General features: G+C 34.0%; 3 protein-coding genes across 3 annotated transcripts; 2 read left to right on the top strand and 1 right to left on the bottom strand.

The window, feature by feature from the left end:
• The first annotated feature begins 1,148 nt into the window (after positions 1-1,148).
• Positions 1,149-3,694, top strand: LOC11425223 (alcohol dehydrogenase class-3). Its single transcript, XM_003625379.4, has 8 exons — positions 1,149-1,405; positions 1,498-1,681; positions 1,859-2,184; positions 2,292-2,374; positions 2,460-2,535; positions 2,901-3,058; positions 3,167-3,328; positions 3,419-3,694. The coding sequence occupies exons 1-8, from the start codon at positions 1,366-1,368 to the stop codon at positions 3,530-3,532; spliced, it is 1,143 nt and encodes a 380-aa protein (XP_003625427.1). The 5' UTR covers positions 1,149-1,365; the 3' UTR covers positions 3,533-3,694.
• Positions 3,695-5,094: 1,400 nt separating this feature from the next.
• LOC11430838 (uncharacterized) lies at positions 5,095-13,236 on the bottom strand. Its single transcript, XM_024771152.2, has 19 exons — positions 12,673-13,236; positions 12,072-12,272; positions 10,915-10,998; positions 10,470-10,529; positions 10,106-10,150; positions 9,787-9,986; positions 9,567-9,695; positions 9,027-9,395; positions 8,719-8,812; positions 8,437-8,616; positions 8,271-8,360; positions 8,085-8,147; positions 7,901-7,975; positions 7,764-7,814; positions 6,553-6,630; positions 6,094-6,228; positions 5,866-5,973; positions 5,688-5,753; positions 5,095-5,601 (listed from the first exon to the last, which is right to left on the bottom strand). The coding sequence occupies exons 1-19, from the start codon at positions 13,036-13,038 to the stop codon at positions 5,527-5,529; spliced, it is 2,469 nt and encodes an 822-aa protein (XP_024626920.1). The 5' UTR covers positions 13,039-13,236; the 3' UTR covers positions 5,095-5,526.
• Positions 13,237-18,933: 5,697 nt separating this feature from the next.
• Positions 18,934-22,313, top strand: LOC11428227 (GATA zinc finger domain-containing protein 14). The gene is made up of 3 exons (XM_003625376.4): positions 18,934-19,452; positions 20,216-20,302; positions 20,453-22,313. Exons 1-3 carry the CDS (start codon positions 19,222-19,224, stop codon positions 22,166-22,168), a joined length of 2,034 nt encoding a protein of 677 aa, XP_003625424.2. The 5' UTR covers positions 18,934-19,221; the 3' UTR covers positions 22,169-22,313.
• The last annotated feature ends 1,290 nt before the right edge of the window (positions 22,314-23,603 follow it).

Below are 23,603 nucleotides of genomic sequence, written 5' to 3'. Positions count from 1 at the left end.
GGAGTATATTTTTTATTTTAAGAATATTATAACTATTTAGATTAAATTTTAAAAATTCATGTAAACCCTCCAAAACCCCAATAAATCCTCATTCAATACAATTTTTTAGTTCATCAATTGAGGATGATTTTGTATCATAAAGGAAAATGAATCCGAAAGTCTTCTCCTCTCAATATCATTTATCTCTTCTACTTTATCCTTCTATTCTTCCAAACCCCTCCTCTCCTTTCCCTCTAAACTCGTAAGCAAAGCCTAAATGTCCGAAATCTTCCTATTTTCCTAGTGGTGATGTTCTAAAGGCTTGTAAAGGATTCCTACCTAACTACACCCGAAGTATTCATGAGGCTTGCTGGATTCTGAATAGAGGCAGTTTATGCAGAGTTGGAGCATGTCTTTTAATAATAAATATGCAGAAGGATAACTGACCATACCTCTTCAACATGGTTACAACGTTTGATCCTCTTTCAGGTGTCCCACATCATTCTGCATGAAAGTGGAACTTGGAATATTCAGTTGATAAATGCAGTTTTTCTACCTTTTGAAGCCTTTTAAATTCTACAGTTGCCCTTGCCCCTCTCAAATTCAAATCAAACGGATACTATGATTGGGGCCTTTACAAAAGGTGATTTTATGTTGAAAGTGCTTATCATGCTATAAGATACTAGGAATAGTCCGAAATGCCTCAAGGTTCTAACTAGCAAACTCAATGTGTGGTTTGGTTAAAGCTTTGGAATCTCCCAACAAAGAAGAAGCCCAATCAAAAAGACATACCAATTGATCCTTTTTGTCTTGGATGTAGTTCAACTAAGGAAAATATTGATCATCTTATTAAAGATTGCACTTTTAAAAAAATCTGGTTCCATTATCTTTTAGGTGTTCGGTTTAAGGATCTCAAATAGGGGTACAAACATGTCAGATCGACATACACGAATCTACAGCATAATTTATGTTATGCTCAAGTTAGACTGAATTTTTTTTTTTCTTTCAAAATAGAGCAGGCTAAACCTTTTTTTTTTAGAAGATTGTTTAGCTTAAAACGTCGGACCACGAGCCATAAAAAAAAAAAAAAAAAAAAAAGCTATTTAGGCCTACTAAGCTGACCGTTTTACCAAAAATGCGAAAACTTAATGTATGTATTTGTGGTAGAAGTGAGAACATACGGTGGATAAATGAATTGGCATATGAATGCAGAAAACAGAAGTGGTTTGATTTGAACATTAATTTAAAATTCAATATTAAACATGTCTAAGTTTATCAATAATAGACCACCAGAAATAATTAGATTTATTTATTTATATCATTCCTGCCTGAGCTTGGCATTTTCCGTCTGTGGTCTCTGACTTCTCATTTCTGAATCTGATCTGAATGGCATCGTCGACTGAAGGTCAAGTCATTACATGCAAAGGTACTTCTCAATCTTATTCTCCTTTTCTTTTCTTTTCTGTTATCAATTTAAAATCAAAACCTAACTCTACAACGTCGTCGTTTTGAATGAAGCTGCGGTGGCCTGGGAACCCAACAAACCCTTAACAATCGAAGATGTTGAGGTCGCTCCTCCCCAAGCCAACGAAGTCCGAATTCAAATCCTCTTCACCGCTCTCTGTCACACTGATGCTTATACTTGGAGTGGCAAAGATCCTGAAGGTCTTTTCCCTTGCATTCTTGGTCACGAAGCTGCTGGGTGGGTCTCCAATTATCCAATTCAATTCAATTCATTCATTTTACTTTATTACCCATGAGTTGTACCATTGATTCTCACATATATTATAACATCCATTCTTCAAAATCCACATTCACTTCACTTCATTATAGCTTAAGCTCATAGTTTTTTTATTTTTTATTTTATTTTTATTATTAGTATTGTGGAAAGTGTTGGAGAAGGTGTCACTGATGTTAAGCCTGGGGATCATGTCATTCCATGTTACCAAGCTGAGTGTGGGGAATGTAAGTTTTGCAAATCCGGTAAGACCAATCTCTGTGGCAAGGTTCGTGCCGCTACTGGGGTTGGGGTTATGATGAATGATCGCAAACCTCGGTTTTCTATCAAGGGAAAACCCATTTATCATTTTATGGGAACTTCTACTTTTAGTCAGTACACTGTTGTTCATGATGTTAGTGTTGCTAAGATTCATCCAGATGCTGCTTTGGACAAAGTTTGTCTTCTTGGATGTGGTGTTCCAACCGGTAAACTCTTCACCATTATGTGTTGTCTTTATTTGTATCTTTCTTTGACCTAGTTCACTTGTTATTGTGAATTTATGATTGCTATTTTTTTCTCTCTCACTTTTTAGGTCTCGGAGCTGTCTGGAACACTGCAAAAGTTGAGCCAGGGTCCATTGTTGCTATTTTCGGTCTTGGAACTGTTGGGCTTGCTGTAAGTTTTTAAAGTTACAATATCAGATGTTCATGTTTTTGCCTGTTTGTGTGCTACTGTATGATTCATAAATTATACTTGACAGGTTGCAGAGGGTGCAAAATCTGCTGGTGCATCACGGATTATTGGCATAGATATTGATAGCAACAAGTTTGATACAGGTGCATCTTAAGCTTGTTTACCTAATGTTGTGAAGTGTTCTGCTGGCACCCTTTTCAATTTTTAGTTTATGTTTAACTAATAATGCTTTTCCACGTAACGGCTATCACTCCGCATCTGATAGTACTATATAAACGAAGATGATGATGGTGTCAGTATGACATAGATTTATTGTGATCTTGATATCTCTTTGTAGTAATTGATCTGTAACCTTATTGTTTTTCCTATAGTTATACAAAACTGTCTTACTATGAGCTATTTTATGTTTGTTGTTTTCTCAGTCTTGGTTCTCTTGGTGTCAGGGTGACACAAGATTCTTCTTCACCTGATTCTTTGTTCACTTGTCTTTTGCTATTTTACATTGCAGCAAAAAACTTTGGAGTCACTGAGTTCATTAATCCAAAAGACCATGAGAAACCAATTCAGCAGGTCATAAGTGATCTAACAGATGGAGGAGTCGATTATAGCTTTGAGTGCATCGGAAATGTCTCTGTGATGAGATCTGCTTTGGAATGCACCCACAAGGTGAATACCGCTGCAATTGCTGTTTCATTATTAAGTCAATTATTCTAATATTCCACTGGTGACTGGTGGCTGTACATTATTTAAACATTCTTTGTTTTAAATTTCCAGGGATGGGGGACATCAGTTGTTGTGGGCGTTGCAGCATCAGGGCAGGAAATATCAACTCGCCCTTTCCAGTTGGTGACTGGGCGTGTATGGAAAGGAACAGCTTTTGGCGGCTTTAAGAGCAGGTCACAAGTGCCTTGGCTTGTTGAAAAGTACTTGAAGAAGGTAAAGGTTTTTCACATATCCAATGCATTAATATAATATTGTTGGTAAATGGTAACACAGGGATAATCATTTTACTTTTTGCTTTTGCAGGAAATCAAGGTTGATGAGTACGTTACCCATAATTTGACTCTTGCGGAGATCAACGAGGCATTTGATCTTATGCATGAAGGGAAATGTCTTCGTTGTGTGCTTGCATTGCATTGATGAGGTGATCTGGTCCAGCATTGATACTTTGGGTTGCTGTTAAATAATCTGAGTGGCTGTAGTTTGTAAAAACATATGGTATGGTTTATAATATGGACCGTATTCCAATCTGATTTGAAGGTCTTTGCAATCGATAAACATCTTTTTTTGAGTTATGGGTTATGACTATTGCTTTCTTTGTTAAAAAACAATTTATATTTCTTGTTTTCAGTAATAATATATATTTTTTTTCAAAGACACGTAATTAGATTATTTTACGAACTTCCCATTCGAATTTGCACTATACACACGATAGAAATAGATTTTCAAATTACAGTATTTTGCAAGAGATGAAAGAAAGTATAAATGGTACCAAGAACATTGAAACCAAAAGGGACAAAACAAAGACATGAAGAATACCATTAAGATGCAATGAGCACCACTCATTAAGATGCAATGAGCATAGTGGTTTTGTTTTGTTTTTTTTAACCAGAAGTGATGCAGTGAGCACCACTCAATTCATTAAAATAAGAAAGGAGCACAAAAAAGAAAAGAAAAGAAAGGGAGGACTAGACCAAAGTCTTTTCAAAAAGGTAGTAAATCTATAGTTTTGAAGACCTAATCAGTTTTTTACAAAATCTCTTTTGATCTCATCTCGGATACCATCACACCAAATGAAAGTGGTGGTAGGATATCAGCACGAGAGTTACCTTCTCTATAAATATGAGTTACAATTAGATGCATGTTCTTAAACAAATTTAAACAGTTAAGCCATCTGTTCCTAATCTGCGAGGGGACCAGGGTAGCCTTGTTGAAAGCTAGCGTGACCAATTTACAGTCAATCTCTAACCAAAGGTTGAACTAGCCTTTGGAGTAAGCTAGCTCTATAGCCAAAATAACAGCAAACAATTATGCATAAAGGGCCGATTCTACACCTGGACACTGCAAAACAACCAAGTTTCATTCACATATCTAAATATTCCTCCAGAAGCGGCATTAACATTAGATATGGCACCATCTGTATTCATTTTCATCCAGTTCAAAACGAGGGGACATCAGATGACCTCTCTAATTTCAGGAGCTTTGGGCGAGTGAATATCCACCCTAAAAGCTTTTAAGAATTCTGAATTCATTCATATTCACAACACCAGTACATCTAGTCTTGTTTTCAGACAAAAAAGCATTGGAGCTAGTCATGTTCACAACCACTCTCCAATTGATATGTTTGTTCCTAAATCTTGCTTGGTTTCTAGCCAGGACCACGGTTTGGATGCAAAGGAGCATTGCAAAAAAAGGTGAAAGGTGGATTCTACCTAGAACAGCAATTGCTACACATAGGTGGTTTTCTTTCGTTGTTTCGCATGTGTGTTGTACAATCTATACCATCTGTTAGATTGCATGTTTGTGGGATATACATATATACTTGCACTAATAGTCACTGCATCCTTTCTCATACTAAATCAAAATGGGAGGACTGTTTGCTATTTGCTATATAGACTAATTCTCACACCCCAATGTATGCTGATGATTTTACCTTGTAATATCAATTTGTCAAATTATAAAAGAAACCATAGTCCTATGAAAATTTAAAAAATACCATCTGGTATTGTCATCAAAATTAAAAAATAAGAGAGATGAGAAAAATGAATGATATGTATGTATGCTATAGGGAGAGTGAGAATTGTTTGTCTGTCTGTATATACTCACAAGTCAATAACAAAATATTGAACAGCTAAACCCAAAAACATATTATCTCAATAAAATACAGGAACCTAACTCTTTGCTTGGGGTCAGTACCAGTGATTTAGTATTATACAGTCAACTTTCCTATCAACATGATACAAAATTCTGAGCCTTTATACTTTCACGCTGTTGGCCATTCCAATCCATTGGAGAGGGGGTTCGGTTTGCCAACGAAATTATGAAACATATCTTCCTCAGTGTCGACAGTGAGTCATGTCTACCAGATAAACACTCTTTTGTTCCTATAGTAACGCCAGACAGAGGGAGGAGGACTACAAATTTCCGCTCTCAAAGCTTGATAAGCAAGAGTCTGATAAAACAGTAAAAAGCTGTGTATCTACAAATAGCTGCAAAGCCAAGGATTCATGAGCTTAGATGGCAACTATCTATAACAACCATTTCAATCTTATGTAGAGTGCCTATGAGTTGTTACCTTAATGAATGGTTGGTCCCTAAGAGGAAAGGAGTCAATGAAGCTATCTTTAAGAAGTAAAGAAACCTGAGGAAAAAAATATTGAGAATGAGCTAGGAAAAAGTGATCAAACTACATATTCTTATTTATTTCAGAATATCCAGAAATAAAAATAATAGCAATAACTTCGTTATGTTACCCTGTCGTTGTTTGATTGTACACTAGTTATCGTATGAGATTTCAAATCCGAACAAAGCGAGTCCAAATAGTACCACATGATATTCAAAAACTGAGTTGCAGCTTCAGCCTGCAACAGGTACAAATTAGCAGTTGTCACTGGTGGGAGAATCATCCGAGGCTAGAAGCTGAAAAATTATTTCTCTAAATTTCAGAAAGAGAAGAACTCCAGTATGGGAACTAAAAAAACCTGGACTTCGTTGCACCTATGTACAGGATGCTTCCTAGCAATTGAACTTTCACTTGAAAGTCTGGCATGAATTGGACTCAACTGAGAAACAAGCTCTCTTTGCTTTGGAAGTCTAGGCAAATGACACATTTTAACCTGCAAAAAGAAAAAAAAGTAGAAAATGAAAAAAATGAGAAGAAAACCACATGGTACAGCATAGCTATCCTCTATTAGCGAGCACGCTCAACAATGGGATACAAGCTTAAATTTTGGCGTTTGTGTATCAATTCTTGCGTCCCAAGGCTTAAAAACATGAAAACGTATAAGCTCCAATTTGGAGCATCATCCAAACGTACGGTTGGTGGGGTATCCACCGTGATTCCAAACAAGAGTACTTAGTACAAGGTAAGTGTAGCAAGATTGCATAAGATTATCCATTCTTTTAGCGGATCATGCTATCTTTAAAATGTCGTTACAAACCTGATTTTTCATTACATCAACTTGAACAAGATTAGCAGTTTTCATATACAGATCATCTGGTTTTTGTTGTATGCCAACCTGCAAGAACAATGGATAATTGAATAAACAAACAGTGATAAAATTCTTAGAAACAGGGAATACATGGTAAAAAATTGCACTTTGAGTTTATACTCCTTGTATGAGAATTTAACACAATTTATAATAGGCTTATTGATGTGTTTAGCCCTTGCAATTAGGCGGCATTTAAAAATTCGTCCCTGTAATTGCTAATCCTGGCATTTTAACCCTGCAATTGTTAATCGTTTAAAATTTCGTCCCTCTCCCCACTTAATCACTGCCACGCCACATGAAATTCCAAATTTACCCCTGGGTTTCCAATTCTTTCTTCAATATTTTGTCCTCTTCTTAAGGGCAAAATTGGAATTTCATGTGTGACGGTGATTGCCACGTCATCAAATTAGTGACGTGGCAGTGATTAATTTGGTCCAAGGACCAAATTTTAAACGATTAACAATTGCAGGGTTAAAATGCCAGGATTAGCAATTACAGGGACGAATTTTTAAATGCCGCCTAATTGCAAGGGTTAAATACATCAATAAGCCTTTATAATACATACGGCCTTTCACTAATCAACCCTTGTTTCTCTGTCTCTCCCCCTCCCATTTTCGGCTCATTTCTTTCTTTCAAATTTTCCGAAAAATCAGTACAAAGAGAAGGCTTAACTTCAACATTCATATAAAGCGGCGTAAAAGAGCAGGGTATCCAACAATTTTGTTTATTGTTTTTATGAATATTTCCCGATACTTATCAGATACATCTTTGATAGGTCTTACCAACGAAAGAAACATTGACATCTACATACTGTACATCTTCGATACGTCTTACTAACTAAAGACGTGAATTTATATGTTTTTTTGTTAACGCATCTTGTTTTTTTTTTTAAAAATTCTCGTATCCATGCGTCTGTGTTGTATCCTATCGTACTACTGTTATGTATCCCGTATCCGGGATTCTTATTGAAACTCGCATCCATAAAAACATTAATTTTTTTAAAAATGACAAATGCTAGTCACACACAAATTCATGTGGGTTCTACTTGAATTTCACCTGAATATCACACAAAGCAATGATAAATACTCCTACTAAAGTTATTGGACACAGCAAATATCACATGAAACAGCATAATTTATAGAACAACAAAAGGAACTCACAATATATGGAACTGGGGCGTCAAGAAAATCAATCATTTTTGCAGGCAAAACCTGAAAAGCATGGCCAAGATATTGTTATACTTTGTAAAGCCCCAAGAAAAATCTGAAACCAGAGGTTGTTGAATTGACAGACTCACCGGGAGCAGTAAACTCTGCCACTGAAATGGACGAATCAGCGGTATAAGAGAAAGCACTACTGCAGATAGAACACCCTGCATTGTGTCAAAAATTGCCAAAATGAAAGGCTCCCTAAAGCAATCCAAACTAATCCACATCAACAAATAATGGCCATTGATTAGTATACAATTGTTTGAAAATTACCAAATTTGGGCACACTATTACAACTTGTTTTTCCAATAAAACTCCCGTAACCAATGCCAGCAACTGCCAGTAACATGTATAAAAAAATTGAACCGATCAAGAAGGTAGCAAAATATTTGCAGCTAATACAGCAAATTTTCAGTGACAGATTAACATTGTTGAAGTTCAATTAGAATATGTGCTTACACTATCAAGGGATAGAACTCGACAAGTAGTTGATGTTGTCCATACTGATAATGCAAGGGCTTCCTCAGCAGCTGCCAACTTCGGGTTGACCTTTTTACCAAGTAGAGTTGTAAAGAAAGCACATATTTATGGATAATAATTGTGTTAAAAATGACTTAAGAATTACCTCAGTTGGTTCGGAACAATCTAAAAAGTTTTCTTTGAAGCCAAGTGAATCAACTGAATGTCGTATATATTGAATAGCTTGTAAATGTTCAAGAGGGTGGAAGACAAATTCACTTCCTCGGGGTGGAAGAGTTTGAGCATGATATCTACATACTATCTGTAGTAAATCATTCTTATGCTCCTATCAAAGTTATTCACACCAAAGAAAAAATGTTAAATGCCAATCAACAATCACCTAAATCTAATTAATGCAAAACAAAATGGAAAACTACTTTGCACTAACCATAGCCCATTCCATTAACAAATCATCTCCGTAATCTCTTTCGTTGTTTGGAAAAGGATGATCCTCATCTTCCGACACAGTGCTTCGAACTGGACTGCCAATGAAAACAATATGATATTGAAATTGAACATCAAATCTCATACAAGAAACCGCTAACGAAGAAGATGGATGAATGAACTATAGCACATCAGAAAAAGTTATGCACCATAAGGAGGCCATAGATACAAGGAAGCAAACTATTACCAGAAATATATCTCAGAAGCACAATAAAATTAAAACCTAGAATAATATGATTATAGATCGACCACCTGAAAAGTGACTCAGAACTTCCATTGCGTTCCAAGGCACGACCCTGAGCAGGTACAGGTGTTCCAACACTGGGAGAAGCTTGGCCAGCTTCACAATTTCCATGCATTCTTTCCACAGAATTATGAGTTTCCGGTCCATCGAAAGTGCATGTATCATGATCTTGTAAATTACTCTTGCCATCCTTCTCTATATCCCTAAACTGACAAAAATCTGAAGCATCACTGGCAGTCACGCTTACAGGGGATTGACAGCGAGAATCCCATATTTTGGGTGATAACTGTAGGATTTCATCATCAGATATAATGCCAGCAGCAGCAGCGGTAATGGCTGCTGCACCATCAAGAGGTATTGCACAAGCCATCCAGTCACTAAATGACTCCCTGTCCGGTGAGAGTGAGTTAGTATATGAACTCAATTGATCATCTAGTTTTGGTGTCGATGGAATGCAACCAGAAAGAGACTCCCTGTCAGGTGAGTTAGTATCTGAACTCAATTGATCATCTAGTTTTGGTGTCGATGTAATACAACCAGAAAGAGGCTCCCTGTCTGGTGAGTTAGTATATGAACTCAATTGATCATCTAGTTTTGGTGTCGATGGAATGCAACCAGAAAGAGTAATTTCATTTACAAACTGAGTAATCCGGTTCAGACGCTCCTGTGCAATGAGGCTGCATCCAAGTGAGACATAATTAATTCTATTGGATATAGGGAAAACAAAAGAACAATAAGTACGCCGTCGAGTCAATGAAAGGAACTAACCTGTTTAACATTTCAAAGTGTAACTCAAAGAAAGGAACTTTGGTCAGAAGACAGTAACAGCGAGGTGCAGAAACCAGAAAGCGGCTGGATAGCACAGAGGGAATAGAAATAGGAGATGATCTGCCTAATATACCAGGGGGCCTCTGAACAATTTCAGGAACATGTAAGCAAACTCCATAAAGTGGTGTATTGTCTTCTGCCTGATCAAGGTGCACATAATGTGTTTCAGCAATCTCCGATATTTATTTTAAACTGTTAATAGTTTAATTGCTAACATTTCAAGTTAAAACTTAATAGAAGATGCCAACAAAAAAATTACCTTGAGTGTAAAGACAAATGATAGATCATCTCTGCCTAAATGCTCCTGTGGAGAATAAACAAAAAGGAAAATATTATCTTTGTTCTCAACCTTCAAAGGTGCTGAGCGACAGAGCACTCGGGAAATGTTAATTATAAGATAAGAATTTGATTGACCACTTACACATTTAACCAAAAATGAAAATCAAGAAATGTAGAGCTTTTGAAAATTTCTCTACATATGCATGCCTTAGTAAGACATGGTATTAGATTATGTATAGTACGAATTCACCATCTAAAATGTTGTATTTGACAGAAGATGATAAATTGCTTTAACTAGCCCGTAGAAAAACATTTGCCTTTCCAAATGAGAGTAAACTGTTTACCTGTCCGTAGACAATTTCGTTTAGTTCACTTAGAGATGGAGTCCTCTCCAACAACCATGCCTGTAAATCAATATTTTAACAAATGAAACAATTTGTGGAAAAACAGCAGCAGCAAGATTGATAAACAAAATGCCAAATTCTACCAAAAAAATAAAATATATCAAACTTAGTTTTTAATTTTAAGAAATCATTAAAATCAAAGGTGCACAATAGTATCAGACTCCTGATAAAACCTATGAATGGAAGTCAGTATAACTAGCAGAAGATTTCTCTATATTCCCTAGAATTCTATTCGTTATGTTCATACGCTGTAAACTAACAAGCGAGAGGGCCGGTTTTGTATCTTCAAGAGAAAAAAGAGGTAAACTAAAAACCATTTTAAAGATAGCATTTAACAAAGAGAAAAAGGACATATCTGATCAAGTATATTAACAGTCAAACAGACCTTAACACCTTCAGGAAAGCAAAAGGAGGCTAAATCCTGCATACGCACTGTGAAGCTCCTTGCAGGAGGATATTTGAACAATATCTGCAAGTTTACAAAAATGTTTCAGCTATAAGGAAGAAATTAATCCTTAACAATGCACTATTGGGACATCTGGAAAAGGTTATTTAGAGCTTAATTGAGTTTAAAGTTTAAACTCCGCATACGCTTATTTTGAGTTTATCTGATCACATACTTGAAAACTAGCTTATAACACGCCTATAGATTGTTTTCAACATATTCTAATAACCTCTTTGAGATAGTTTATGTTAACAGATTTTTTATTAAATTTAAGCGCTCATGCCATAAGTTGTCGTGTGATAGGCACTCACTATATAAACATTTAATTGAAATGTTTACTCAAATACCCCTAAGTTATAAACATAAATAGACAAGAATTGGTTACAGTTTGTATGCAGGAAATGTTACCATCAACTTATTTGTATGCAGACTTAATTAATCCCTATTAACGATCAAAATATGAATGCAATATTCCAAATATCTTTGTAAATGTGGGGAAATTGATCAATTTAAAATGCCTATAACACTCGGTATTTTTGCAGGGCTCAAGAAATCAACCTTCAAAATTTATTAACAGAGAATCACAACAATTTTTACTTGAACTCTTCCATATCTATTATGCGCAGAGAGACTGGACAGCTAGTTCTTAGGCTTCGTTTACTTTGTGAAAACATTTTTTTTTTCATTTTCTAAAATATGAGTTCATTTTAACTTGCTAATAAGAAGATGCGAGACTCTTAAAATGAACCATTGTGATGGAGAGAAGATGAAATGCTAGTTATAGATGATGCATTTTTGAAAATAATGAGAATAGTCTTTTGGCATTTTCATTGTTTTAAAAAAATGTGCACAATTATTTTTCACTTCAAGAGTCTAGTATCTCTTTGTTAGCAAGTAAAATTAGCTCAAATTTTCAGAAATAAAAATAGAAAATGTTTTCACAAAGTAAATAGGGTCTTATACTCTTAGTTTGCTTCTATTTCTTATGCTTTGGAGGATATCTTAACCTTCTTTAGTTGTGACTTCTTCCTTTTACCTCTAACAGAATTTCCTTTTCTCTCAAATATGCATATTAAAGAGATTGATATCTAACAAACCTGAGGTTCCAAAATTGGTTCTGGCGGCCTTTGTTGCTGCATCATTTTGTAATTTAGTAATTCAGACATTTCCTTCTCTCTTTCCCATTTCTTCCTTCTTGCAAATGCTTGCTCCACCGATTCCAAATTAGCATCTGGATGCAGCCCCACAATCACAAAATGTTCAAAGAGCGAGGTTGGCTCCTTATAATTAAAACAATCCTACAATAACATTCAGTGACTTGCTTCAACAGACTGATAAGTTCACGTTTCTGACAAACACGTGTAAGAGACATAAAGTCGCCTCCTAAAAGCTAGTACAACAATGTTCATGCTAATGAGTCTACAAGAACGACATTCCAAATAAATCTTAGCATTCACAATACACACATTACTCATCTACCAGCATGATATGGTTATTCAATATAAGGACAATCTACGCAATCTAAAATCAAATCATCCAGCATGATATAATCTCTGAGACAAGACGTGAAATATCACGAGTAGTTGAAAATTGTTATGATTGATACTAATGTACAACAGTTATACATCATCAAATATAAACCAATTCCATAATCCACTACTAGTTGCAGTACACAAAAGGATTCTAAAAATTGAATACCATAGATTTGGGATGAAGCTGATACCACTGACGTTTCTGGTTTGCCATGACCTCGGGATTGAAAATCGGGGGTAAACCTTCTTCCCTTGATTTTCCACCCCAACCCCATGCCTTCTGCACATGAACTTTTAACTTCTGAAAACTATGACTACGTTGAAATCCCTTAGTAACAATTTCACTTTTACTTCTCCTATGTGCAACACTAGGCCCTATTTGTGGCAAGCTTGACCCACCAGCACCAGAGTACATACTATGCAATGCTTCCCCAGCAACTCTAAATGCTCCTTCAGATATCTGTTGTAGGACGACCCGCATTGGAGATGTAGGTATCTCCTCATTTGGTTCTACTTCTTCTTTTGCATCCATATTTTATTATATACACCTACCTCATGCTCATGCATTCAACACAAGATTCAAATTTCACCAATTTACATGCAACCCTTTTGATCATTCAACTGAATTTTGATGTTGATTCTTGAATGAGAAGACCCCAGATGGAAATTATCACCAAAGGTCCTCTTTTTTCACATGTAACTGAAATCCCAATATGATTTAACGTTCTTGTGGTGGATTTCAATTTTTCACCAGAATAATAATGGTGGCAATGTGAGGAATAAAAGAATAAAAATAAAAAATAAAAAAATTGAAGTCTTTGAGAATGTTACTTGTAACGGAAACAAGCGTTAGTAAATGCATGGAAATTCAAAAGACAAAAAAAAAAAAAGAACAACATTGTTGTTTGGTGGGGATAACAAAAACAAAAACAGGACAGGAGGAACAAAGTGTACGACGTACGTACGTACCTGTTTTGTTTTTCGTGGCTCCTATGGCTTGGTCTTTTTCGTTGACACAAGAGAGCGAGAGAGAAGGGAAGGAAGAAAAAGTGTTGCTAAATATAGAAATGAAAAAAGGAACCAACAAAATTAATAAAAGGGAAGGTTGATGTTATAATAAGAATTTTATTGACAAAAACAATTAAGAGTAAACTACTATTCTTATCTTCAACCAAAAGAATTAAGGGACATATTCTTTTGAACCAGCCAAGTTGTTAGGTACATTATAATATGAAAAGATTCGAGTTTAAACCTAGAATTCTTCACTTATTTATTTTTAAGAGGTAAAATTTCGACTACTATGTTATTTGATAAAAAAAATTAAGATTTGATTCATTTATATACTCTTTATTTATGAAAAATATATACATAATTAAATGATTAGTGAAATTTGTTCATTTGTGTGGTCTACTTGTTAAAATCTCACATATTAATCCTTTATATCTATCTTTCATGTGTATAAATAGACTGAAAATAAATGGAGCAAATCCAAACTATAAAAAAAAAAAAAGAAAAAGGTTTGCTCTCTTTATCTATGAATAAATAAATGGAATAAACCCAGACTCTCAATCTAGGTGTTAACTTGTGTTGAAAGTAGATAATTTTAGAGATCGTTATTTTCAATCCTCTTATTTTTTTTAATTTTTTTATTTTGCGAAAGGCCTCTTGGTTTTCTTAAGAAAAAGCATTTATATTTTATTTACTTCTCGTTTTCCTTTGACGACTTAGGGCATGTTTGTTATAGATTTTAAAAAAATGGTTTTTTCTTTGAATTTTTAAAAATGGATTTTTTAGAATTTTACTCAAAAAATAGTAGAAGTTATTTCAAATTCATTTTACATAAGTTAAAAATGAGATTTTGACATTCATTAACTTAAATATTAATTGTTAGAGATTTTACAAAGTAAAAATCACTTATTTTTTCAAAATAACATCTTCCAAAAATTATAACAAAATAATAAAATACTTAAAATTACATTTTAAGATAAGCTATTTAAACGGATTTTTCATTTGAATCCTTCCTTAAATTTTTTTTTATTAAAAAGATTATAGCAAAAATATATTACACTATAAAAACTATTTAGAAAAAACTATAACAAAGGAACCCTTATTTAATTTTCCTTGTATCATAACTTTCTCTCTCTTTTATTATTGTTTTTTTTCCTTTTCACATTATCAACACTAACGGAAAGACGGGCACTATCGTGTTCGTCTGTCCCTCTTTCTACTGCGCTAACGCATGTGATTATTTTATTATGTATGTTTGTATAAATTTGATTAAAAATTTTAAATTTTAAAATATTAGTGGAAATTATTGATATTTTGATTTATAAACAAAATATTGTCAAGGCATATAACAAAATTATTTATGAACTCAACATGTTTTAGTTTGCCTGCATATTATAAAATAAAGATAAAATAATAGTCATTTATTGTTTATTTTAATATTAATTAGTAACATCATAACATAAATGTAATAAATGACATGTTACGTAAAAGAAATATTGTTATGATTGCGATAAAAGAATATCATTAAAAACTATATTTTTCGTAAAGTCTTCATCTTCTCCTTCTATTTTTCCTTCTTTAATGTGAACTTTTGTTGAATTTTGAGAAATTCCTCTTGATAAAGCTACATATAATTGACCATGGCTGAAAACATGTTGTGAAAGATAGATTCCGACATTGGGAATAGTTTGCCCTTGTGACTTATTTATGTTAGGATTTCCACATCCAACATATTCTTAAATAAACCACGACATAACAATCGTGTCCCATTACACAGACCATATATAGGGTCAATGTTTCGCAACAACATCAAAGGTGTACCTTTTTTTACCTTAAAAAAAAAGCAGCAGTGAGGGAAGGCCATTTGAAAATATTGGAAGTCCTTAAAGTCGAATCTTTTTTGGTCACGTTTGTTACTAAATTTTTTTTTTTAGAGGATTTAAAGTTCGATCTTTAACATTATTTTTTGCTCAAATTTGTTACTAATCTTTTTTTCAAAGGATTTAAAGTCTAATCTTTAACCTTATTTTTTGCTCATGTTTGTTACAATTGATCAAAGACTAAGGAAGAGTAACTTATATTAATAAAATAATATGAAAATACTGTTTTTTGTAGAAGGGATGTGAAAATACTTGACAATCTTTGTCGGTTGTATTGAGGGGAACAATACAGATGTACAACATAAAAGCGGCTGATAAAAATTAAAAGAAACATGAGTTTTTGTTTTGTGCAAGATTTTTGTGAGTTTGATCAGTAGTTAACAGAGGTAAAAAAAGGGTTAACGAGGATGATCAGTGACATGGATTAGTAATCCATGTTATTTTATAAGAGAGAAATGATGTTCAATACGGAAGGATAGACAACGAAATTTCACGGATGCATGATTGTAGCTCATTTGCACGTGCTGCAGTTTCTGATTTTTTTTTTAATTAAAAAGAAAACTCACTGTCTCTAAAAACAGAAATCAAACCCATGTTCATCACCACTCACTCCCGCCGTAATTGCCTCCCCTTTCCCGCGAATCAAAACTGTGATTAGAATTCACTCTCGTTTATTGTGAACTAGCGTCGTCGTCGCCTCATTTTCGTGCTCTTGTCTTTGTGATTCGTCGTCATCCTCTTCTCTTTCTGTCGCCTTTGTGAATCAGGTATGTTAAGAAATTGTGCCCAATGATTCTTGAGCGATGTTTAACATGTGGGTTGAGGGATAAAAATATGCTATTAAGTACATGTGTGTTGATATTGAGTTAAAAAAATTGCAAGATTAATTGCTTCACTGAAAATATGAAAGCACCCGTATGTTGCAGTTGTGGCTTATGTGTATACACGATAGAAAATTGATTATGGCTTGTTGCTTGCTTCAGTAGTTTTGCTTTTGAATAAGAAATTGATATATTCCTCTCTTTTCTGCTTAGCATCACACTTCCACTGATTGGCAGGGCCAATGTACACAAGAGAGAATTCAAGTAAACAAAGCATATCCTAGTCATGCAAATCAGGTGCAAATATAAGAAACTCTTCATTTGTAGTATTTTGACTACATGCAATCTTAGTCCGAAAAAATTAAAATTAGACACACACTACTATGTTCAACTACATAAATAGTAGTAGTATATAACCATTCAACCATTTCACACTAAAATATTTACATAGAAATAGACAAACCAATGAATCTTAGCTATCAAATTATTGATGGGACTGGGACACAAGATAGTATTCAAATAAACCTGATTTATTACTTTCATTTAATTAAAATTGATTGGCTTTTTGTTATTTGAAATATTCAATATGATATTGCATACTAGTTATCTATGTTTTGTATGTTAATATCTATAACAAGAGCAGAACTATGTTTGTAGCAGTGAAAATGGTAATGTGGATATTTTTGCTCCCTTCAATCCAAATCAAGAACATTTTGGTCAAGTAAACAAGGTGCAAATATTGACTTCGGTGTTATTTTGTTTTTATTTTAACATTTTTATATTGAACATAAGTGGTTACTTATATATTATTATTTGCAGGCTCCTTATTACTCTCAGGTCACAAACCATAACACTACTTGTTCTGATTTGTTACAGGTATTGGTTTGAAGTCTTATTATAAAAATAACGTATTTAGAGCAAAACCGAAGCAAGTTTGATAAAATTCAGAACAACAAGACACACTAAAAAGCTCACAAAACAAACATAAGATAAAAAAAGAGCCCTAGAAATACGGTACACAATTTAATAGGAAACAGAACCCACAACACAACAGTAGCAGTAGGCCTACCAACACCATAACAGAACCAACAAAGCAAAGCGCCGGCCAGTTGACACCACCACGCGTTACCATTTGCAATACATACAAGCCAGTTGGAGAATATCCAATGATATGAATCATGGATACATTTTCAGCAAAGGAAGAAACATCCTGCACAATACTAACAACATGCCTCTAAATCCTAAGCCGCCTTTGTTTTTACCTCTTCCCAATCTGTCCTACCTCATCCAATAATACATATATGTAATTACAAGACTTCACAGTAACAACATTTTAGTTTGAATCAGCAAATTTATCAACTCTTCCACATGCACAAGATGTAACAGAGGAGGTACTCTCAATACATAAAAGACTTGTATAAACACAAGGTCTACCAACCACAACATCATGAAAAAACACAAATTCCATATGACAGAAGGAAAAAAGGTAATCTACAAATACTAGTGGATTTACCATCAATAATTACGTCTCCCGTATCAAACTGAAAAGAAAGAAAGCAGAGAAGATGGAAAGAAGGTGAAGAAGGAGAAGATGTGTGTCGAGGAAGAAGGGGATTTTCCAATTTTAAGAGTGAACATGTAAATTTGTTGAAAAAGAGAACACCAATATGGAGCTATAATTCCGACACGGGGGCTGGCAGCGGAAGGAAGAGAAACGATAGAAACTGAAGCGATGACTGATTCTATTATTTTTTTATTTAAAAATTGAAGATACTGTAGCGCGTGTAAACACGCGCCCGTAAAAATTCGCATGGCAAACGTCCGTATATCACTTCTCTTTATAAGGAACTGTGTGTAGTTTTTCTCCTTAAATTAAATTAAATTTATTCTTATCTATTTATTACATATTTATTAAATGTGTTACTTGCATTTAAAATTAAGGGTATTTTTGAAAAGAAAAATTCAACCTAAAAATGTGCTGAAAGAGATAGTTTCCTTTATATATAATATAATACTAGGTACGAAAAGTTTTCCCACGAGCATCGACTCTGAATTTGCATTGAGTGTGTTCGTGCATTACTCTAGTATTTGTTTCTTAGTTTGGCCAAATTTCTGGGGGACTCTTTAATCTCTCCATCCAAACAAAGCCACATAATTAACTCATCTGTCCAACTACCTTTTTTGATTTTGGTCCTTATAAATGTGTAGAATGTTAGTCCTTATAAAATTTTTAATTTTTAGTTTTTATAAAATTTTCAATCACTATTTTTAGTCTCTATTTTTAAGTCATCTCATATATAAATTTTATATTTTTAGTGAAATCGTGCAGAAATATATAAAATATTGTATAAATCTCCAATTTTTTTTTTAAATTTTTAAAAAAATATGAATTCTATATATGAATTTACTTAAAAAATGAGACCAAAAACGAAGATGGAAAACTTTTGAATGACTCGAAGTATAAGAATTATTTTAGAGAGACTAAAACCGAAAAGTTTGTATATTTATATGAACCAAAGGTTAAATTATTTTGGTTCATATAAATATACAAACTTTTCAGTTTTAATCCCTCTAAACTTGTCCTTCGACTTTTAATCCTGTAAAATTTTCATAATAACTTTTGGTCTCTAGTGCACCATTATCTATCTATATATATTTGATTGCAAAAAAACGATTTGAACAAGTCTCTCTCTCTCTAAACGGTAAAGTCGAGTCTTCAAAACTTCCCACTCACTCACAACACTCACACACACCACACTCTGTTTTCTTCCTTCAAATAAATTTCAGTTACTTAAATTCCGCATTTTTCTCCCTAACGTTACGTTGAAAGCAGTTACTATTTTTCATAATCATTTCTTTCTTTTTTGAATTTTCTCACATTCATTACTAATTTGCGCTTCAAAAAACAATTTTTTTCTTCAAACCCACTACGAGGTTACTCTAAAAATTTCATCTTTTAAAGGTTTCTGAGAATTTCAACAATTTTTTGTTTTGTTTTGTATCAGTATGAAAACCATGCCAACAACCTCAGAAGAAGAAACCAGCATTGATTCTGATTGGGTGAAGCAGTTTTTGGAAATGTCTGATGAAGAATTAAGCGAGGTTGTTGTGGTAGCTGTTGATGATGATGATGATTGTGTGGTTTTAGATGGTGACCCAGAAAACCAAGTGAATTGTGACAATGATACTCCAACTGGGTCTGATGAGGAGATTCTTGTAGTTGGTGAAAAGGGTCAGGTAATTTTTTCAACTTCATTCTGTTACTGTTTTTGAAAATTAGTTTTTTTTTTTTTTTTTTATTGTTTTAGAAGATTCAAGTTTTTATTTTTATAAAAAAATTGTTTGTAGGAAGTAAAAGGGTTGAATTTATGTATTTGGAAGTAAAAGTGTTGCTAATTAAGTAAATTTTGTGTATTTGGAAGAAAATGTAGTCTGAGAGGATCCTTTAAATCAAATGTGATCTTAATAGTTTTTGATGATTCAAATTATTTGATTTTTAATTAATGAATTTGCATAACTTTTTGGAAGTGTGTTTGAGGGTGTAATACTTATTGAAAGAGTGAATTACTGAGTTAGTGCTTGATATTGTGGATTATGGTCAATTAAGAAAAATGCCAAAATTATTCATGAAATTGGAAATCCTTAATTACATTAGTCCTTTTAGTTGGTCAATTTAGTCTCTATAGTTGTTTTGGAATGACTAATGTGATTGATGATTTTCAATTTCAGGGATCATCTTGGAATTTTGTAAATTTCAGGGATGACCTTCACAATTTTAGGTACCAACTGGGTGATTTGCACAGATTTTAGGATTTGTTTTTGTTACGGCATTACTATTTGCTATTTGCACTTTTTTTGAAATAAATTCTTCCCTTAATTTTCTTGGGCTTTATTTATGGAGTACTATGATTTTCATACCCTTTTTGCTTATGACTGAAGATGTATTATCAGTATTCAGTAGCATATAGCTGTGGAGGTTAATTTTGTTTTTGACTTGCAGATTGCATGCAGAGACTATCCTCATTCTCGGCATCTTTGTGGCAATTTTCCTTATTCTTCAACCCCTCATGAGAGACACTGTGGCCAGGTAAAAATAAATAGTTGATTAAGACTATGTTAGAATTTAGAAATTATATTTGCAGTACCTTGTTTACTCATATAATTATTATTCTCATATGTTATTTGATAGTAACATATGCTTTTTATTACTTTGATTTATAACTTTGGTGATACACAGTGCCACTGTTATGTGTGTGACTCTCCAGCACCATGTCTGAAGTGGGGGGATGGCCTTTTAAATACAGATCATTGTCATGCAACTGATAAGTCTGACATATGGAAAACTCTGAGACAAGATTCCTTGTCAGCTTCAACCAAAAGTGGTAATGTTGTGAATTCTCAGCCTAACCATATGTTGCCGCTTGAAACCGCACGGTTGTCTCCAAATTCTGTGTTAGTGAATCACACATCAAGGTCAACTGCATTGCTTCCGCTCTCAGCAAATCTCATACCTCAAAATCAGGCTTATTGGAATGCATGCTCCTCACTAAGTTCTAGATTACAGAATCAGGTCTCAAGGTCAACTGAAACACATCCACACTCAGTAAATCTCATACCTCAAAATCAGGCTTATCTGCCGATTGCAATGAATGCACGCTCCTCACTAGGTTCTGGACTTCAGCTTCAGGTCTCAAGGTCAGCCGAAACGCATCCACTCTCAGTAAATCTCATGCCTCAAAATCAGGCTTCTCGGCAGATTACAATGAATGCATACTCTTCACTAGGTTCTGGACTACAGAACCAAGCCTCAAGGTCAACTGAAACACATCCACACTCAGTAAATCTCATGCCTCAAAATCAGGTTTCTCGGCAGATTACAATGAATGCATGCTCTTCACTGGGTTCTGGACTACAGAACCAAGCCTCAAGGTCAACTGCAACACATCCACACTCAGTAAATCTCATGCCTCAAAATCAGGTTTCTCGGCAGATTACAATGAATGCATGCTCTTCACTAGGTTCTGGACTACAGAACCAAGCCTCAAGGTCAACTGCAACACATCCACAATCAGTAAATCTCATACCCCAAAATCAGGCGTCTCAGCCGATTACAATCAATGCAATGCCCTTACAAAATTACAGATTACAGAATCAGATATCCAGGCCAAATAATGCCCCTGGGTGCTCCACAGCTTCCAACTTTACAATCCCGAATGGCGCAAACAATGGTATATGTCAAGAATCCGGACCTACGTTGGCGAGAAACAGATATCCTTCTAATACCGCTGCAAGAATGCCTCTAGGTGTACGAAACCATGCCATCCAAAAGAAGCGAGGACATGGAGTTGGTACCGGGAACCCTGTGACAATGAACCACGTTACTGCTCCTGGTGCACCTGGTTTTAGCAATCACATCAATACGCAATACAGTGATAGATCTAATGCTGCTGCTGCGACAGGGTTTTCAAATAGTAGAAATGGTTATGGACAAGATGGCATTCGGATCACCAATGCAATTAATCCACTGCTCACACAACCAAGCCACAGTCTAGCATATGAAACTCAACCAAGTTACCAATCAAATAGTATCCAGAATCTTTATGGATATAATAATTTTCAGGGTGATGAATCTCTTTCGAGTTATGTGGCTCGCCTGAACACAAATCGGTACTTAAACGAGCATCAAATTGGAAGTCAAAATGAAAATATCATCAACAGTGGAGCTACAGTGCAAGATGTTTTCCAGCAGAATCCTCATGGTGGGATTCAAAATGAAGGTTTTCTAGCTAGAGACTCAAGTGGGGCTGAGAATACTAATCAAAACATTTCTTATGTTCAAAACTTAGTATCTCAGAACATATCTCAAAATGCAAATGAGTCCAGTACTCCATTTAATGGAAATACTCAACTCTCATTGGATGATATCAAGCACATTCTTTTTGATTCCAATTAATGTAAATGTTGCTTTAGCATCTGAAAAGAAAATACCATCACCTGATTTCAGCACAAGTGGCTAACTATCAGAGATTTTTTTTTTGATTTCACTCCTCTAATTTGAGGAAAAGACTAAGGTTATAATTGAACAGAAAACCTTTAGTTGAAATTGTTTAAATTTTATCTTTAATATTTTTTTTAATAGTATCAATTCGTCAATATTTTTTTACCACAAGTAATGACGCAAATCCAAATTTTCTCGACTTTCTTAGCTATAAGAAATGTCATGTGGCACCTGCATTAATGTCATAATCAATGGGTAAACGATAGCATACCATTGAAATAATTTACCTTAAAGAAACATATAATGAAATCATTATCACTATGATTAAGAAAATTCTGGAGATTACAAAATTATATAACTATATATCTAAACATTTGAATATAACTCAGCATATTGTAATTGTTCTTGAAGGTTTTGTTTGCGAGTTTGGAGGAAAAGCGAGGGAAGAACTTTAAAAAAAATAAAGATGCAAGTAGAAGAAATGGATGACTTTGAGGGGGAGGGTTTCAGAGAGTTCATTTTTTTTTCTTCATAATACAACTCTTCCTAATTCGAACTAACTCAAAAATATTTAAAAATTGTATTGGAGGAGGGTTTATATGAATTTTTCAAATTCAATCTATGTTTTTATTATAATATTCTTAAAATTAAAAATGTATTTGTATTAATTTATCATTTTCTAAAAAAACACTCTTACAAAAAATATAAAAGATTTCTCCCTTTTCCCATATATTTTTCACCCTAAAAGCCCTACCATCCCCTCCAAACTTTCAAACAAAGTCTAAGTATCTTCACATTGTTTTATAAAACATCGTATTTTTTATTTTTAAGAAAGGATTCTTATAACATTTTGTTCATAATCAATTGTTCGATACATGTTGCTATTGAATGGATGTGGCTACCTTTGCTAATGTATGAGCGATCATTGTCTTGTCTCCCACTAAACTCAACAAGAGATTCCAAAATAAGAATTACACTAATGTTTACATTCAAAATATAACCAAACTCAGCTACATCATCACTTCCTTTGTTAAAATGATAGACCACCATTTTGGAATCAAATGCAAAATTAACGTTGTCTAACCGTAGGTCATGAACCCACCAGAGAGCATGAAAGAGACCCACGGCTTACCTCACATCCACATTACAACGAGGATATAACCATAAAGTTTTTTTTTTTTTTTTAATAATACAGTTTAAGATTTTTATATATTAATCTTAAAAGTGTTTCAAGTAAATTCAAGTGTTAAAATTTTAAAGGTTAATTATTAATAAAATGGATAATCCATGCACAAACAAATCCATTCACATAAGCACTTAGAAAATTAATTAATATAGTTCTATTTTGATAAACCATACAAATTTTATCTACTTCCCATATTCTGGTCAC

This window comes from Medicago truncatula, chromosome 7 (genome assembly GCF_003473485.1).
Source record: "Medicago truncatula cultivar Jemalong A17 chromosome 7, MtrunA17r5.0-ANR, whole genome shotgun sequence".
In the NCBI taxonomy this organism is placed as follows: domain Eukaryota; kingdom Viridiplantae; phylum Streptophyta; class Magnoliopsida; order Fabales; family Fabaceae; genus Medicago; species Medicago truncatula.
Note: the sequence above shows the minus strand (reverse complement) of the source record. Positions and strands in the feature narration are given on the sequence as shown.